Source organism: Aythya marila, assembly GCF_965140915.1.
Source record: "Aythya marila genome assembly, chromosome: 8".
In the NCBI taxonomy this organism is placed as follows: Eukaryota; Metazoa; Chordata; class Aves; order Anseriformes; family Anatidae; genus Aythya; species Aythya marila.
The window spans coordinates 31,250,514-31,269,409 of record NC_139049.1 but is presented as its reverse complement, the minus strand read 5'-3'; the positions used below and the strand labels follow the sequence as shown (position 1 = coordinate 31,269,409).

Sequence of the window (18,896 nt, the reverse complement as noted above, 5' to 3'; positions counted from 1 at the left end):
ACGGGAAAGGAACTAGCCTCCTTCATCCACAAACACATTTGCAGGTATCTCTCCTAGGGTAATTTAGCAACGCTACACGTTCAGACTTTATACAGCAGGCGCCTGAAATGTAAGATCACACTTTTGGTTCATTTTTTCTGAAAAAAACAAACAAACAAACAAAAACAAGCACTTCCATGTAGCAGTGAACACCCCACACATGTTGCTTGTTCAGGCAACATAGGCAGCTCAAGTCTCAGGATGTGGACATTGAAAAAAATATCTTCCACACCTCACATTTTGGCTGCTGATAGTATGTGGCTGTTCTTTTACAATTTCCTTCCTGCACAGGCAGCAATCACTAATTTTAGACTAGCTTACATGTAAGAGTAACATTTCAGGCTTGGAAACAGTTTGCTGCTTCTCAAGAACAAACCTACCACATCTTGCCAGGTAAAATACTACTCGGTAAATTTAAGTGACAAATGGCAGGTCTCTTGGTTTAAGAGGAGACAGGAATAGCCCCCAACTGTTCTGGTTTGAAGGAATCCAGGACTAAATGCCGAAATCAATCAATTTGTGCAACAGCCGTTAGAGAAGCACATACGGTGCCTCAGAAAATTGAAGAGAAAAGTTATAATCTCCAGGCTTAGCAGATTTACTGCAAAAAATGATAAAGTGTATAATGCTGGATACCTGCTAACATATAGGTTAGCATTTATGTTAGTTTTCTAAGTCTAATTAAAACGTGTTGAGTCTTACTCTTACGCTTGTACAGACTTCGATTTGGTAATGCACAGTCAGATGATCTTTTTTCCTTTTATTGTGATGATGTTGACATCAGCCTTGCAGGATATATCCCCTGCATATATTTGCTGCGACGTGCACAGCCAGCTGAGCTACCCAGACCGCTAATTGCGCTGGCTCCTCTGTGAACAGAAGTCACACGTCCTGCTACACAGTTCAGAGGCTCCTCGGTGCTACTGCTTGCGAACGGGGACTCAGACCTACATGCAGGAGAGATGGGTAGCCCATGATCACGCAGAGCTGTCCATACGCTGCTCTGCAGGGCACCCACGGGTGTTTTTAAGCACCCAGCCTGCAGTGAGGGCTCTGGGATGCCCACAGCCACCTTCCTCAGACAGTAGTTTTTACAGTTTCCATGCGGTGCTTTAGAAAACCCTAAAATGTGCACAGCTGAGCTGCAGAGCACAGTGCTGCTGGCCTGCGGAGGTCAAGGGGCTCCTGAGGGAGCTGCCCTGAGCTGGCCAAGGCAGTGAGGATCATTCCTTCCTGGGCACTGTGCTGCTGGCTGGCCATGTTCAGATGTAAAAGAGCACTGTGTCTATGCTCTGGGTGCTGCACCGGGGCGTTACAACTCTCTGGGCACTAAAAATACACTTTTTTAGCATTTCTGTGGCACCTGGGGGTCCTGCTCATGGCCCAGCACCACCCTGGGAGAGCAGCGAAGTGTTTTACAGGGTGCAGTAAGCTTCCTTTGTGCTTCTGTTCCTTAAAAGCATTTAAAGTGTTTCCTGGAAAAGGCCGGGGTGGTCAGTCAAGTAAGGGCTAGATACAAAATCCAACCTCTCCCATTTCCAGGCAGTTTCTGGTTGCTTTAGGAACATCTTGCAGGACCACCTCTGAAGCCCTGGGCAAACTTAGAACGGTTCCAAGACCCCTGAGCAGGAAGGGGGCTCCCATATTTCCTTTTCTGTATTTCAGAAGATCCGAATTTCCTGTTATATGCCTAATAAATGCCATTCCTCTGTGCCGTGTTCTGCTTCATGCAGAACAGCAAAGCTGAACCACTGACAAACTGATGTGAGACAATAAATCCTTCACCCAAACCAAAACGTCACCCATCTAGAGACAAATTTAGAGAGAGATTTTAAATCAGGCTTGTAGGCCAAGCTGATGAAGGCTTGTTCTTATCTGATGCATTTTTTATTATTGGATGGAAGGGAAAATGAAACTGAGTTATCCTGTCAAACAGAAAAAAAATCACATGGTAGCCGTGGGTGCTGCATGATAGATAAATCATGCTCAGTGTAGTGTCTCCTCATTATGAGTGATCCCAGGGTATTTTACACAATTCATTCAGAATGTCCAAGGGATCGTTTTATCCATCTTAAAAGATATCAGCTCCAGGTATTGAATGTTCCAAGTACTTAACCAAAGAGTGACTTAGAATAATAATTGAAGCATATTGCATCCTGTAGAAATCACCCGCTTTGTAGTTCAGTTCTTACAGGAACCCCTGCATTTATGCATTGTTATGCTTGTAAAAATATGAGGTAAGTGTAAAACGATGATTTACTGGCCAAGGTGATCCATGCATCCAAAACTATTCACAGTCCATTAAGGGAGTGAATTTTGGATTCAGAGCTTTGTTCCAGTTCTGATGTTTGTAATCCCAAAGGCACCATGATGATCCAGATATGCACCATGATGATCCACTCGTAATTTTGTGTTGTGCTTTTTTAATCCCAGTTATAACTTTGCTCAAAATAACCTTCCAATGCGTTGCTGCAGACAGCTCTGTATATCCACAGGTTCTTCATTCATTGCTCTCAAGCAAGAGACCAGCTCATCTGGGACCAGTGTCTGCTCTTGAACGTTTTCACTCGACAGTGCTTTTTCCCACTGGTTTTCCAAAAGGGTATTTTGTTCCTCCTGCGCTGAGCTGAACGCGTAGTTTTGCCCGCTTCTGTTGTTGTTTAAAATGAGGTTGATCTTTTCCAGCAGACAGACGTTGTGCTCCGCTCCTTCGGCGTTCCACAGGTAGCTAACGGGACTGGTGTAGTCTCTGAAGAAAAAGGTTGTCTCGGTTGTCTCCGGTTCTGGAGCTGGTGTGTGGGACTGTGCTTGGTAAATATTGGCAGCTACATATCCCAGAGGGCTCCCGTCGGAAATCTGAGGCTTGTAGTCACTGACGTGCTCAGGGGCAGTGCTGACGGCCGGTGCTGAGATCTGTGGGTGCTCCACGTTCTCAGGGACCGCTGTGCTGGGTTTCTTTTTGATGTCTACATTCTTGTATTTCTCGTGCACTGACATCTCCTCTACTTCCATGATCGTGGGATCCAGGAACGGCTCACAGGAAGTGTTGCTTGTGAATTCATTCTTCTCCTAGAAAGAAAAAAAAAAGAGTCTAGTAACAAACTGGCAAATTTTGCCAAGGGGAGAGATATCATTAGAGCATCACACGGAGGAAATAGGGCAATGACTTCTTGTCTTCATCTCAACATCCTTCCCACCTCTCTCATCTAATCCTCTCCATAGGACAGACGACTGCGAGGTGGCAGAGAGAAGACAGGAGCAGCTGTGCATGTCGCTGTTCTTCTCCATGCACCACAAGGTCAGCTTGATTCAATTGGCACTACTGGATAAAATTTATATTGAAGCAAGGTTTAAAGACTCCAGCTAAGCTGGGCTTCCATGCACCTTGCAAATGGCTGGCAAATGATTCTCTGATCAGTTCTAGATCCCCTAAAGCTGAATCCTGCTCCGTCCATGTTTCTCACAGCTGCAGAATGATTTTTAAGTATATGTAAATGGGGAAAAAAAAAATAATGGTGCAATTACCTGGAGTGACTTTATCACGTTGCTGTTTTCCATGTGGGGAAAATCTTCACGTAGCCATTTCGGTAAGAGTGATGCAACTGTTGCTTTAATTCTTTACCAAAATAAAAAAGCAAAATGTTAGTCAATTTTATTAGTCATTTACTTGTTTGTTCTGGATGAAATTGTCCCCAGTCAGGGAGGGAACACTGAGTGTATCCGTCATTCATGGCCGTTGTGGAGGGCTGGGAAGCCTCAGTTTCCCCATGTGGGTAGGTTTTCCCATCTGAACCCCATCTCTTCATCTTTCAGTGCTGTTCCCCTGGGTCTGGCTGTGGTGGTGGTGGAGCCTGGCTCCAGCTGGCAGAGGGGCACTGTTCACCCTAACGTTACGCTGTATGGCTGCAACACAGCAGGTGCTGTTTCCCTCAGAACAGGATTAGGTTTTGTCACTGCACTACATTCAAAATTACATTTATTGAGCAAGTCTGGAAACTAAATTACTCTGTTTAAATCCCTTGTGTAAAACATACATGTATGGGAAAATGTTACTAAACTGAGGTGGGTGGTGGAACCCAAGCTAAGTATTTAAATAAGAGGATGCATGTGTCCTGAGCTGATGAAATAAAATACACAGCAGTAATGAAAGTTGATTTTCCTACAAACAAAGCTGCTGCAGGAACGAAAATTGATTTTCCGACAAACGAAGCTGCTGCAGAAATGAAAATCATTTGCAAGAGATTTTGATTTAGTTGAGCTTTGCTGATGTTGTGTGCACTGCTGTGTTCCTGAGAAAGTACACGCTCTCTGTTCTTGCTGTCTTGCCCAATTACACCAACAGCAGAAAAATTCAGACAGGGTTCAGGAACTGAAAGGGGCAGCCCTTCAACATCCTCTAACCCCAGGTCTTCTCCACCCTCTTTCTTGCTCTATCAGGAATTTCCAACAGCCAGCTCTGTGGCACAGAGGCGACCGTTTCTATGTATTTGTATCAGGAACAGCACTGCTGGGACTCCTCTCACTGCGGAGAGGGTGCTTGGCAAGCTAGGTATGCAGCAGTCATGTTAAAAAAATGGAAGGAAGACTTTCCCTGCTTGGTTTTCCAGCTCTTTTCCAACTCCCCAGCCTCTGCCAGTCTCCCAAGGTGCAGACACGGGGGCAGCCAGCAGCCTGTGCCAGGGGCAGCATCCCTTCCTCATTCAAAAGAGTAACAGATCCTAGTATAAAACTTATTTAAAGAAGGTTATATTTTCCCTATTTTTTCTTTTACTCCCCCTAGATCTGTATAATAATAATATATCATGTCTGGTTCCTACAGAGGAGTGATTTTTACTTTTTTATTGGTCTCTACCTTCTTGTCGAGTGCACGGATAGCCTCTTATGCAGCAATATTATGAACGGGCAAAGCTGCCCTCAGTAGGAGCAGAGCATAGGGAGAAGGACTGCTTTTTCTAGTTACCTTTAGAATATTCTAGAAGAAAAGTATGAGTTACATATCAAGAAAAAAATGTGATTAAAGTAATACCTTTTTCTAGCTGATTTTTTAAACATCAGAATAGCAAGAACAACTGACGATACGATCACACTGACGCCCATTCCCAGGAAAACTCCAGTGTCATCATCTGAAAGAAGACAAAGAGGAAAGAAGTTAGTCAGGTAGCTCCCATTTTAAAACAGATGTTATAGGCCACATCCTCAGTCGCACTTGTGAATAATTCTGCATCACAAGCAGTCATGTTGAACGTGACTCCTTGCATGTCTGTTGTCATTCCTATACGTTTGCACTTGCAGTTCTAATGGCTTGGTGAAGGGGCAATATTTATCTAGACCTGGAGGCCATGAAGGCATCTGGGCCAGGCTCTGGAGGGCCCTCATGCTGCTTAGGCATGCTGCTTCCAGACACGGGCAGCTGGCAATGAACCTGCTCCCGCTGCCTCGTATGCCGCTACGTGAACTTATGTGAAGTGTGATCATTGATAAAATAAGCCCTTAGCATTTAACTGGCCCATTTGCTTCGCAGCAAAGCAATAACACCAAAGCAAAGCCCTCTGTCCCATCTCTGTTTCAGAACCGTGAGCAGAGCAGTGCAGCAGCGGGCGGCTGAGGCTCTGCGTGGTCCTCGGAAGTGGCCACCCCTCCGCTGCCCCGAGGTGGTTGCCAGTCGCCACCCGGCCGGGATCCTCCAGCCAAGTAATTCTAGTAAGTGTGGTCACTGTGTTTAACCATTTCCTACACAGAATTACTTTCCAGAAATACTTGAGCAAGCTCTTCAGCTTATGTTGGTTTTGGTTTTGCTTTAAATACTGAAGCAGAACATAGTATAACCTTTACCAGAAGCCGTGCAAACCAAAAGTGTAACTGCAGTTAGAAACATGCATGGGAAATGTTTAAACCAGCTATGGCTCAGATTGTAAGGCCAGAGCAGTCCGTCATTGTTATTTTATATGTTAACATTATGATATTTTCCTTGGTTTCTTAACTCCTGTTTGCCGTAACGTATATTTTATTACGTCTCATAAGAAAACAAAACTCAAAGGCAGGAATTATGCAAGCTGGATTCACCCCAGGGCAGGACTGCAGCCTTTCTTGCCATGTGGCTCATTTTCCTGTCAAGTGAAAAGTTGCTTTGCTGGCTCTGACCTCCCCAAATTACGACGGAGCTTTCACTTCCCTTTCACTACTACATCGCCAGATGCTGCGCTCGCGGCTCTGGCCGAAACATCCACTCCTGGTCAAGCAGAAGCTCTCACTCACCAAGCCTGAAATACTTCTTACCATGGGAAGTCTCGTTGTAGCTGAAGCTTGGGATCTGATCATCTGAGGAGACTTAAGCAGAGAGAAGAAAAAAAGGCTGTCACTGGAGAATGTACAGCAGGCGAAGTAGAAGCTCTGGTTTATTTTTATGTTGTTAATATTATTTAGGAAAATAAATACCGGTATAAAAAGAAAAATAAAGCCCTGTAAAGTAATTAGTGTCTTCTGCTTATCTGCACTCTACATCATCTTGTATTTCTCTGAGTTCGAATTAAACAAAATGTTAACAAAACCATAAAATACATTACAAGAAATCTCCCACACACATCTCAGTACCTGAGACAAGAATTTACCCTTCCTGAGGAACCCCGGGCCGTTTTCCATGAGCACCTACAGATAATCTCCCAGTGTCCAACCCCTGGAGCACTGAGTTCTCCAGCAGGACCATTTTGTCTAAGCGGATAGCTGCAGCTGAGTCTGCCGTGGCAAGAACCTTATTTTTGCTAGAAGAGGCAGAAAACTTTCTTTCCTGGCCATATGAAGCAATTCCCTTGCCATCCTTTCCTCAGCAAGTGCCTGCTGTCCTCACTGTTACCGAAGGGATCACCTCGCCATGCTGATAACCCCGGCCCCAGCCTGCAGGTAAAACCTGCCTCGGTGGGACCTGAGCCACGGGGGAGTGAAGAAATCGCTGTGCCCTACAGCAAGCCCCTATCTGGGGCAATCTGCTGAGGCTGGGGCCAGCCTGCAAGAAAAACGGGCTCTGCTGGGACGCCGTCAGGTGCTCGCTCAGCGCTCGGGGAAGCGTCCCGAGGGAGCAGCCCAGGCAGGAGGAGTGCTGGGGCTTCAGGCACACGCTGCTGTGAGCAGGGAAGCTCATGGGTTCCCTTTTGGTCATGGGCAGGCCCGGAGCCATCATCCTGAAGTAGAGCAATTAAAGCACTGGTCACTAAAGTGGAAAACTGTTGGGCAGTGAGGATGAGGAGCATGGGGGTAGCTTGTCTCAGGAGCCCAGAGGCCTCTCTGCCTGAAATGCAGGAACAGTTTCAGCACACGAAAGCAATACAGCTGATCTTCCCCTGGGATCGGGTAACACAGCTTTCGAGCCCAGTTCCCTATGGTTTTCCTGTGAGGAAAATGGCTCGGGCCACATCTTGTACTGGCACAAAGAGCGGTCAGGCATTGGGACGGGTTGCCCAGGGAGGTGGTGGAGTCACCATCCCTGTGGATGGTCAAGGAGAGGTTGGACGTGGTGCTTGGGGTCAGGGTTTAGTGGTGACATTGGTGTTAAGGGGGTGTTGGACCAGATCTTGGAGGCCTTTTCCAACCCTCATGTGATTCTGGGTCCATGATCCCCACGGTGCTGCCACCATGCGGCTGGCACCGGGTGGTGTCACCGGGTGGCCCTGCAAGGAGGAGGCCTCCTGACGAGGAGGTGTCCCAGGCTGTGGCCTTCCAGGCTCCCACTGTCCGGAGAGGGACGTGGCAATATCAGCCGTGTCCCCGTGTCACAGAATCACAGAATTTCTAGGTTGGAAGAGACCTCAAGATCATCGATACAGATACATCTCATGTCACCGGGTTGCCACCAGGCTCCTATGTGACCTAACCTGGGTAGCGCTGCCGCTGTTTCACCAAAGCACAATTCTGTAGGTTTGAGACGTCCATCTCCTAGCATGGCTGGTGGAGACCCAGTGTTTTTGTTCCCTAAACAGTGTGGTTACAGCGCTGCCCACTCAGCCGGGGAGCTCTGCGTCCCAAAGCAGTCCTCAGCTAAGCACAGACTGCAGACAGAAAGGGACCGAGTAAACTAAATCTCTCAGCAGCCTTGGAACTAGGCACGTTTTGGGGCTGGTGTCACTGGCACATTTATCTTGTATTATCTGTTAATATGACTACAGAAATGCCTTGCTGATGGGCTCGGCTTGTGTAAGGAACATAAGGAACAAGGGCCAGCCTGTGGGGCCAGGCAGGGTGTACGGTGCTGGTTGTGCCCGCTGGGTGCCTAACGTTGGTGCTTTCCCACATAAACCCCCAGGTTTTATCACAGGAGTCTGTGTAACTAAGAATGATGAGCTCTCTATTTTAAGCATTTAAAGCATTTAGCTAGCACAAATAACAGGTTCTTTCCAGATATTGCTGTATGGCAGGTGTAAGATAAGAAGTCAGACTACATGTCTGGAATGATGAATGCCTACCCTGAGCGTTATCACACCTGGTTTATGCTCAGCCTGTCCTGCCCTCAGGCCGGGATTCCCCAGGATGCTCACTATGCCCATGGGGCTCCGTGAAAGCACAGTTGGTGAATTTTCCCTGCATAGTGGTGCCCTTGGGACAGGTCTGGTGGTGCTGGGACGTGTCCTCAGCACTCACATTTGGAGCTGTGCATGGCTTGTCCTGGCCTAGGTGAGGGCCAGTAGGGGACTCGGCATGCCCAGCTCATGAGAGCGATCAAAGCCAACGCACACATCACTGGAGATGATGCACAGATATACTCATGGTCTTTTTTAAGTTGGTCCATGCCCTATTTTATCTAAAATAGTTTCCAGGACTGAAGCCTGCCTACGTGCAGCTTGAGTTAAAAAAGGGAAGCTTGCAGTTTTTCTCTGTAAAAGTTGTTTTCTGCTTTGTCTTTTCTATAACAATTTGCTACCAAATAGGCAAAGCAGCAACCTCCTATTTTCTATCCCAAACACGGAGAGCAACTCCACTGGTGTACCCTGTGGAGTAAGATGCAGTTCTCATGTGCAATAGAGATCTGTGCACAAGAGCAGGCTAGAAAAGCCTTTCATAGAGGTGTGTTAAAGCCTCTGACCTGTCCCCACAGTTTCCTTTGTCAGCCTCGTGTTTCTCTCTGGCCCACGCTAGGTTTTTGCCCCTTGTCTCTAAGACTAACTCCATAAAACTGGCAGACTGTGAGGACAGCAGGCACGAAGCAGCAGCCTGAACCCTGCAGCTCCACCACAGCAAGCAGCAGCTTCTCCACACAGCTGGGCTTACCTTGGCCAGAGGTGGGTTTGCTCACTCCGTCTGGGTAGACTGCATAAACCGACACGTTGATGTTGCTTGCCACTGCTGTGTCTTCTGAAATAAAGCATTGTTTGCCTTTAAAACATATTTGTAAGCTGCTGTTAAAGCTGTAGACTTGCTTGAGGGCTTCTGGCTGAGCCCTGGGGGACCAAACACCCCGGCTGCCCTTACATCCCTCACTGCTCCACTCCCTCCTGCTCCCTGGGCTCCTCACAGCCCCCAGCTCCTGAAGCGGTGGGCAGGGGCTCAATCCCAGTGAGATTTTGGCTTTGCGATACCTCGACGAGCTGCAGCCAGCAGCAAAAGGCCCCGTGGAACTGCTTACCTTGGATGTAGGTGAGCGTGTCCTGGTACGGGACTTTCTTCCAGAAGAAGCGCTCCTCCTTGCTGTATGGAGCTGTGGAAACCCACTCCACGATGAACCAGAGCAGGGGGCTCCTGCTGCCGCTCGGGGGCTGCCAGGACACGGAGACATTGCTCTGGTTCTGGCGCTGCACCTCCACCGATGCCGGTGCCGGGAAGGCTGCAAGGAGAGAGGGGTCGGAGCTGGGAGGCCTCTGCCTGGGCAGGAGCAGGGCTTCATCGGGGGGACAGGGCTGGGAGGGAAAAAGTCTTCCAGGATGCGGTGAGTATGGGTGTGGGTACAGGTATGGGTATATATATAGGCATTGGTATTGGTATATATATGTAAATGTATGGTTATATTTATATTTATAATATAAAATATTTTTTCCACATATAACATAGATTATATAATTGCATAATTATATATTTAGTTTTATAATACAATATTATATAGTCTATTATGTGCTATATTATATCATATCACATATCATATCATATCATATAGTTATATTATATTATATTATATTATATTATATTAAGTTGTTACATCATATCATATCATATTTGTTATAATAAAAATAAAAATATCAATAAAAATAAAATAAAAATAAAATAAAATATATGCGCACACCTGCATGTGTATATGTATATACACGTGTCTACCTCACAGAAGCACGTGTTCGGCTTTGTCATGCCTCTTCTGTCTGAGATGCTTTACCTGACATTTTTTACCAGAAACACGCATCATTCTGATAAGTATGAGATTAGAGCATTTTTTCCACCTTATTTACACTGCACGGTTTCGTTTTAGTCATGCTCGCTATTTGTCCTGAACTTGAACGGGACTTTCCCCTCCCGTTGCTCATTAAAAGTGACGTTTTCAAAAATAGGAAAGTGTGGTTGTGGGGAAAGCCACAGCCTGTGGCGCAGGGAAGCCGAGGCAGCCCGGGAGCTCCTTCTCCTCCCTTCCTGCCCCAAAGGCTCCAGCTCACGGCCGGGACGGCAGCGGGAGCTATTTCGGGAGCTGTGGGCACAGAGGGGTGCCCGGAGCCGTGCCAGGCACAGGCAGGACAAGCTTATTTTTATTTTTATAAGCTATTCCCGTCGCTGCAGCCTTCGGAGGCAAAGGGCTGTGCGGCTGGGGCATCTGCAGGGGACGCTGGCCTTGTCTGGAGGACGCTGCACTCCCTAGGCGGAGCGCCTTTTGCTTTGAACCCACGTGTCTGCGTGACGTTTTTCCCCCCGGGTTCTGATAAAAGCAGATCTCCGATATCACCAGCGCTGCTGTGGGAGATGTCCTACCTTGCTGCCTGGCCTCCCGGCCGAGCGTGATGTTGGCCGGGCTGGACGCCCCCCGGGAGTTGTGAGCGGTGACGTGGAGGACGCGCACCCCCGGGGGCACCAGGACGCTGCAGGAGGTGCTGGAGGTGTTGCAGAGGGGCTGTCCTGATCCCGCAGACACGGCGTAGCCCAGGATCCTGCCACGGGCAGCACGGGGCGGCAGCGGCTGCGGAGGGCGAGAGGTGGAGACGGGCTCGGGGTGCCCCAGGTCCCCTCCTCACCCTCATGTACTCAGAGGGGCCCCACCGCCCTCCACGCTGTGACCTTACAACCACCACCCTCTTTTTAAGGTCACGCTATGACCTTAAAACCTCGCTGCCAGCCCTACAAACCCCAACCCTTAACCCCAAGGCCTTACCTTGATCAAGACTGTCACCTCGTGGCTGCCGTTCGGGAACACCGAGCCCAGGCGCCGCCAGACGTCGGGTGCTGCCGCGGGGGCTGCGGGGAGAGCCACGGGGACATGGTCCTGAGGCTGGGGACATTGCCCACCACGGCACGGGGCCCGTGCCCACCCGTATCGCCCTCATGGCCCCCTGCCAGCTGCCTCGCACTGGCCGTGCCGTACCCAGAGGGTGTCACCACCGCGGTGCCGGAGCTGCCGACGTGTGGCTTGGGGAAGGAAATGGCCCAGATTGAGAGCAGCGGCTGACAGGGCTTTTTAGGGCAGGCACAGCCCCACATCCCCCACCCTGCTGTGAGCGGGGTGTGGGTGAAGGTAAAGCTGCCCCACGAGCCCCGTGCAGCCCGCATCATGTCACACAGGGCTCATATGGGACACTTACCGGCCTCGGGGGTGGTGTACATGAAGGGGGGGCTCCAGGCACTCCAGGGGCTGTTTTGGGGGCTGCGCCGGCACCGGGCCTGGAACACGTAGCGGGTGTCACTCTGCAGGGGGTGCCCGGCCCGCACCGCACTGTCCGACGCCTCCACCTGCAAGGGAAGCCGGGTGCTAGGGCAGAGCGGGGCCCAACGCCTTCCCCGTCTGCATGGATGGGGACCCCACAGCCCCCCCCGAGCACACAGGGACCCCACGGCCCCCCCAGCACATGGGGCTGCTGAACCCATGGCCATGGGGTGAGCGCAGCCGGCGAGCGGGCAGCGGGGTGCCCACGCGTGGTGTGATGGATGGGCTTGTCCTGGCTGCCCTGCATCACTTTGGAGCACAAAAATTGGGAGGAAAAAAAGCAAAAAAAAGCGATGGGATCTGGTTCTCAGCCAGAGGAGGTTCCCAAACAGGACCCTGGCGCAGCCTGCCCGGGTACAGTTGTGTCTGCGAGAGGGACGGAGGCTGATGAAGTGGGCGCGTGCTGAGCACCCTCTGTGGCTTTTTTCTGCCTTGTCCTTGCAGAGCTAGATAACATTTGGAAATGTTTGGGGTTTTGCCCTCTTGCTTAAAACGCAGATAACACTGCCGGAAAGGCCGACTGCTGGAGGCGCTGGGGAGCCCAGGGGGGGCCAGCACCGGGGGGTCCCCACCAGGCCCCATCCCACGGGTCTGCAATTGGGGGAGGTTTAGGGGTCTGGCGCCGTCTCACATGCCACATTGGGGCGTCCTCCGCCTTGTGCCTCTCCTCGCAGTGCACGTCCTCCAGCTGCGTCTGCTGCCTCCAGAGGACGGTGGTGATGGGAGGCGAGCCCAGCGTCGTCTTCGCGCCCTCGGCCAAGGGCAACGCGGGCACCACTGCGGGGGGAGCGAGAGCCCTGAGCCCGGCCTGCACCCATCTCCCCACGGCTGGCACGGGCAGAGTGTGCCGGAGGGGCCTGCGAGTGACGGGAGGGCTGTGGGAGCAGTGCCACTCGTGCTTGTCCCCACGTACCCAGCTCCTGCAGGTCGAGGTGCCGCGGGGCAGAGCGGGCAGCGCCCAGCGCGTTCCGGGCCTGCACCCACGCCAAGTAGCGGCTGCCACCACGCAGAGTGCTCAGGGGCACTGGTGAGCCCGCAGGGAACACGTCCTCCTCTGCTGTCTGCGTGCTGGGAAGCAGAAAGAGCCCCGTCAGAGCCCGTCCCCGCACTGAGGGGCTCGGATCCCCGGCAGGAGCCAGGCTGCAGTCTGGTGGCGGTGCCACGCGCCCACCCGAGCACGTGCAGGCCCGCGGGGAAGGCACCCACGCGTCAGCGACGGGTTACAACCGGGGCACAGTCATCCCCAGAGCGGGAGTTTTTCACTCTTAAAGTGAACTAGAAAGTAACTCCCTTTGGTTCCTGGCACCGCTGGATGGCGTTGGCAGTTTTGCTGCAGAAAGGCAACTCCTGCAGCTCTCTGGCTGCGGGGCTCAGGGCTTGAACCTGAGCGGCTCCACCGGTGGGGCTGCTTCGACAGCAGGAGGGCAGGCACTGCCCCCCACACCGCCTGCACGTGCCTGCCCCGAACACATTGAAGTGTGAAACTGAGCCAGGCTGACTCCAAAAGCCCAGCAGCCTTGTGTCAAGCGGGCTTTGGCATCGGACGTGGCATAAAGTGTGCAGGGCCAGTGTGCACACCGAGCCTGCTGGAGAGCCAAGCCCTCACACCAGCTCGGTGTCGGGTTTTGGGCACCGTTAGGTGCATCCTGCTGGCTGCACCCTTTCTGCTCGTACCCTTCTGGCACCCCGGTGCCACTGCCAGTACTGCACGTCCCCACGGGGCCCTACCTGCTCAGGTGCAGGCGGTACTCGGTGCGCAGGTGGGTCGGCCGCCCCGCGTCCCACGTGCACGCCAGGCTCCCCGAGTCCTCCCCGATGGTGCAGGTCAGGTTGCCGGGGGTCTCCGGGGGGTCTGGGGAGGCAGCGTCAGGAGCAGCGCACAGACACCCCCCTCCCCACATCCCCACATCCCCACATCCCCACCACCACCATCCCCGTCGCTCCCCGCTTCACGACGAGCTCCCCGGCCCCGTGGCCATACTCACAGCCGGCCCAGACCTCCGTCCCGCAGACCAGAACCACGTTCTCTCTGCTGCGGCAGTGGTCGAAGCAGAGCACGGTGCTGTAGGGCAGCCTGAAGTCGTGCAGCCGCAGCTGGGCCGCGCTGCTGTTGAGGGGGCGCAGGGTCCCGTTACGGGCCATGCTGTTGAGCTGGATGGAGAGGTTGGCCCTCGGGCAGCCGGTGGTGGACAGGCAGTTGATGGAGATGTTGGAGCCCATCAGCACCTCCAGGCCGGGCTCGATCCACACGCTGCCCTGGCACTTGATTCGGGCAACACCTGCGCAGCGCCCGCGGCTTCAAACACGGCACCGGCGGCGAGTGCCTCCAGAGGGGTCCCCCCCGGCCCCCCGCGCCCCCCTGGGCACGGGGTAAATCCCCCTGCCTCCAGCAGGCAGCCGGTGACTCACCCACTCGGCTCGGAAACGAGCGACTTTCACCCATTTTACGGTCTGCCCTAACGCTCAAATGACTGCAGGGAAATAACGCGCCGGCGTGCTATCTCTTGATCCCCTGAGATTACGGCGGCCCCTAGATGGGAGGCGTGCGCTGCCCTTTGCTATCAGATCGGGGCCCTGCAGCAGCCCTGATAAAGCCGTTGCTCTCGCCTGGTATCGGCTCGATCTGGCTTTCCTGGAAAGGGCGCAGCTGCGCCCAGAGCTCGTGCAGCACGGAGGCAGGAGCACATGGCAACAGCAGCAGCTCGCGGGGTGCTCGGGGCTGCTGAAACCCCCCCGGGCAGCTCAGCGAGGCCGGGGTGGGGATGGCAGCAGGGAGCTGAGGTAGAGCAGGGGCATGGGAGAAGGTGGTGCTGAGCTCCCCAAAGCTTTTGGGGCCGTGCTGCAACGTTCCTGCCCCGGGGCTGATCCTGAGCAGGGATCACACCGTGCCGTGCCGTGCCGTGCCGTGCCACGCAGCCACTTACCTCTGCAGAGGAAGCAGAGCAGGACGTGGAGCACCAAAGCCTTGCCGGCCCCTGCCATGGCCTGGGCTGCAGCCGCCGTCCGTGCGTGGCATAGTCTGGGGGGGCAGGAGAGGTGTCAGCCCCGCGGAGAGAGGCGCCCGTCCTGGCTGCAGGGTGCTCAGGGACCAGCCCCGAGGTGGCCGGGAGCTGTGGGAGGGAAGGGTCCGGACCCTGCCAGGATGGGGATGATCCTGCCCCTCGGCCTGATGATACCTCGTGGGGCTGGCACCCGGCACCGAGGGGCTGGGATTGCTTGGGGGGAGCAGAGGGGATGCAGCCAGGCTTCTCCTTCACAGGCTTACATTAAAAATCAGGAAATCCCATTTAAATGTAAGGAAAAGCATTCTGCTGTGAGGGTGACGGAGCTCAGAAGCAGGCTGCCGTGGAGCCTCCATCCCTGGAGATGGCCAAACCCAACCGCCCACGGTGCCCTGGGCAGAAATCCCCAAATTTCCCAACACGTTCCCACCCGCCTTGCTCCTGCTGCTCCTTCCCTGTGCTCACCCCCGGGGTCGTGCATCACCAAACCCCAAAGCAGGGCTCGTGTTCGCATCCCACGAGCTCCCCCCGACTTTAGCTGCTTACTTCAGCGACTTCTTCACCTTCCTCCTGGCCGGGCACGTGCCGCCCGTCCTGGCGCAGCCGCCTGCCCCGGGGGAGCCACGGCTGGGGCTCGAGGGGAGGCGGATTGGGGGTCTCCGAGAGCTGCACCCACCAGGAGCACGGCCGGGCTCTGCTGCTGCCGGACCCCCTCAGCTCCGCGGCGTTCCTCCTGGGGCAGCACAAGACAAAGAGCCGTGCACTGGCTGTGCCAGAAGTGGGACACGGCCGAGTCCGCGGTGAAAGCGTCAAAATAGCAGAAATCGACCCAAAGCAGGCTGCTGAGTGCAGCTAACCCTCTCGTAGTCCTCCCCACGCTAGCTCGGGTGTGGGTAGGAGCTGCCCTGCTTGCTGGGAGCACTGTTCAGGTGTTCATAAGAGCGGGTCCCATTTCCAGTGCCCTTTTGCTACCTGACCCACAAAGAGCCCTCAACAGCCCCCAGCTGCCTCCTGCCGCCTAACGCCACTCACAAACACACACCCCTGAGAAAAGATCCAAAAAAAACAATAAATCTCCCCAGCTGCCAGCTGTAGTGCGCGACCGCGGGCTCTGCCTCCTCGGGGGTTCCTGCAGGTCGCGTTTTTACCCCGATTTACGGCCGTTTGCAGGCTCCAGAGCAGAAGGAACGAGTGCGCTCCCGTTGCCTGCAGACACGGGGCTGCGATCTCACCTCTTAAAAAGTCTCCCAGCAGGTTCCCGTAAATACACGTAAAAGCACAGAAAGGAGAGGAGAAGGAGGAGAAAAAGAGGAGGAGGAGGAGGAGGAGAAGAGCTGTCCCAGCCGCTCGAGCCCCACGAGACCCTTACCGACGGAGCGCGCCGGGAGCCACGGGCACGCGAACGCAGCAGCCGAGGCCAGGGCCGGCCCCGGGTGTCTCTCCCGTTCCCCGTTCCCATTCCCTGTTCCCCGATCCCCGTTCCCAGTTCCCCGTTACCTCCCCAGTCCTCAGGACCCGAGCTGGGGCCAGCAGGGCTGGCGTGGCCCCGCTGCCGCCCGCTGTGGCCGGGGCTGCCGGGTGCGGCGAGGAGCAGCAGCGGCTGCGAGCAGCCCTGACCTAGATAGCTGCTGCTGCTGCTGCTGCTGCTACCGAAGAAGTTTCCAGTTTGAGTCAGTCCATGGGAAAACCCAGCATCCCCTGAAGGAACAGACTCAGTCGGGGTTGTTTTTTTTTTTTTTTTTCCTCTCTCTCTCTGTCTTCAAGCTGTCACAGCACCATTAGTCACCCCGCAGCGCCGGCTGCATCCCAGCGCCTTTTTGTTCCCAGGGCTTCGTGCGACGTGGTGCGCAGCTCGTGCTGCCCTCCCGGCTGCCAGTGCTCAAACTTGACAAAATGACTTATTTTTTACCTTTTTTTTTTTCCTGCTTCTAAACCCAAAAACCTTCAAGGTCCCACCAGCACCCCTTGCACCCTTCCTCCTGGGGGAGCGGTGGTGGTGCCAGTGCGGGTGCACCCCAGTGCCACCAGTATGGGTGCCCCCTGGCACTGGTGCGGGTGCCCCCCCCGGTGTTGCTGTGCCCCCCAGGCTGAAGGGTTAATCTGGGTGACGGTGTTAACCTCACTGGAGGCTGCAACCACAGGAAATACCGCAGCTCTGCAGCACCAGTAAAGGTTATGGAAACTGATTTCCCCCCCGCCAGGCAAGGCAGCCCTTTGTTCGGCTCCAGCAGCCCCTGCCCGCGGCTGGGATTTGCCTGATCCGCCTGTTTTTCTTGGGAAAGTGGAGGCCGGGGAGCCGGGGCCGGGCGGCAGCAGCCAGCTGGCAGCGCCAGGGCACAGCCTGGGGTGCCAAAAAAAACACCGGCTGCGGAGCTGGGTATGGGGCTGACGTGCCCGTGGCGGGCAGGCCCGCGAGGTTGCAATGGGAAGTCTTGTTCCAGCGTGCTCCCGGTGTGCCCAGGGCGTCACGTAGCAGAGTATTAATTAATCTAACGACATGGGGGGGCTCTCGTCTCATGGGTGGGCACGGCACAGCACGGCACGGCACGGCACGGCACGGCACGCAGTGTCCCAGATTTTCTCCCCCCCCTCAACCCCATCAGCCTTTCGGGGCCACCCGCCAGCCCCACATCGAGTGGGAAGGGAAACGTGGGGGGGCCCCACAGACGCCTCTGCACTGCCGTCACCTTCCCGGCCGCCCACACGCGGGCGATTGCATCTCGCAGACACTTCCTCGCCCTCCGTGCGCCCCACAAGTGACATCCGCCGGGACCCAGGGCACGTGTGTGTCCCCCGGCACCCCACGTCCCTGCTGCCTGGCTCCCGGGGGCACGATTGAGGTTAGCAGGGATTAATTAATTAATTCCCTGCTTGTTATCCTCGGGGGGCTCGGCGCTGGCCGGGCGTGCTAAAATTGTGCTGGTGAATCAGTGGCGGGGCTGGGCAGGAAGGAAAGGTAGGGCTGGGCGGCCGGGAGCGGTGGGGACATGGGGACGCGGGGACGTGGTGGCACGTGGCCCTGGTGGCACGTGGTGCTGCGCCGGCACGTGGCGTGGCATGGGCAGCAGGAGGGTGCTGCGGGCAGGAAAACCTCCGTGGCTGTGGCTTTTGGTGCCGGCCGGGTACAGGAGGCTGCTGGCAGCACCGGGGGGCATTGGGGTGAGGGGAGGTGAGCGCAGAGCGGGGCTGAGCTGCAGCAGTGCCCGGGTCAGGGGCTGGGTTTGGTCTCGTCTTCGCACGAAGCACTGAGCAAGGCAGTTCTGCTAAGGTAACCTACATTTTTTTAATCATTATTATCTCTTTTTCCCCTTTCTAGGCTGCCTTACTGTGCTTTGTCCCCGCCCCGGGCGCCACGGCCCCGTTCTGCGCTCGTGGGGAAACCCCCCAGAAGCAGGGAGCTGCACGGATTTGATGAGCAACCTCGCCTCTCGCACGTTTCAGCTGGGAAGTGGCAGCACAGAAACGTCTCCTGCGTGGCTCAGAGGGGAGGGCTGGCTGCTGGGGGCACCCGTGCCCCCCCGTGCTGTGTGCCTGGCTTTCCCTGTCCATCCGTCCGTCCATCCCCATGCCTGGGGACACACAAACCCGTGCCATAAGCACGTGCCCCGCTGCCATGCAGGGACCCCAGCCCGGGCCATGTCCCGGTGCCCTCCCCACGTGTGATGCCCCCCACACCTCCTAATTCCCCCCTGGCTCCCTGTGCAGTGCTGTGCCCCCACGCCTGACCTCTGTGCGGTTGCCCCCCTGGTGTAACACCCCCTGTGAAGTGCCCACCGTGCAGTGTCCTGGTGCAATGGTGTCCCCATGCAATGTCCCCATGCAACGTCCCTGAGCAATGCCCCACATGCAACACCCCTGCGCAATGTCCCTGCACAATATCCCCGTGCAATGATGTCCCCGTGCAATGATATCCCCGTGCAACACCCCTGTGCAACGTCCCTGTGCAATGTCCCCGTGCAATGTCCCTGTGCAATGAT

The 18,896-nt window shown here is 54.6% G+C and overlaps 1 protein-coding gene across 1 annotated transcript; it reads right to left on the bottom strand.

The window, feature by feature from the left end:
* Window positions 1–2,001: 2,001 nt before the first annotated feature.
* IL23R (interleukin 23 receptor) lies at window positions 2,002–16,543 on the bottom strand. The gene is made up of 16 exons (XM_082766058.1): window positions 16,417–16,543; window positions 15,466–15,652; window positions 14,842–14,936; window positions 13,903–14,196; window positions 13,646–13,769; window positions 12,831–12,985; window positions 12,549–12,694; window positions 11,796–11,943; window positions 11,369–11,451; window positions 10,972–11,176; window positions 9,650–9,847; window positions 9,295–9,378; window positions 6,316–6,366; window positions 5,066–5,162; window positions 3,565–3,655; window positions 2,002–3,108 (listed from the first exon to the last, which is right to left on the bottom strand). Exons 3-16 carry the CDS (start codon window positions 14,897–14,899, stop codon window positions 2,485–2,487), a joined length of 2,358 nt encoding a protein of 785 aa, XP_082622184.1. The 5' UTR covers window positions 14,900–14,936; window positions 15,466–15,652; window positions 16,417–16,543; the 3' UTR covers window positions 2,002–2,484.
* Window positions 16,544–18,896: the final 2,353 nt, after the last annotated feature.

Coding starts and splice junctions, on each gene's coding strand:
- IL23R (XM_082766058.1), bottom strand. CDS start 14,899: ATGGCAGGGGCCGGCAAGGCTTTGGTGCTCCACGTCCTGCTCTGCTTC. Junction 11,177..11,368: donor AGGTGACAGTCTTGATCAAG/GTAAGGCCTTGG, acceptor CGCCCTCCGCAG/CCGCTGCCGCCCCGTGCTGC. Junction 6,367..9,294: donor CAAACCCACCTCTGGCCAAG/GTAAGCCCAGCT, acceptor TCTCTGCTTAAG/TCTCCTCAGATGATCAGATC.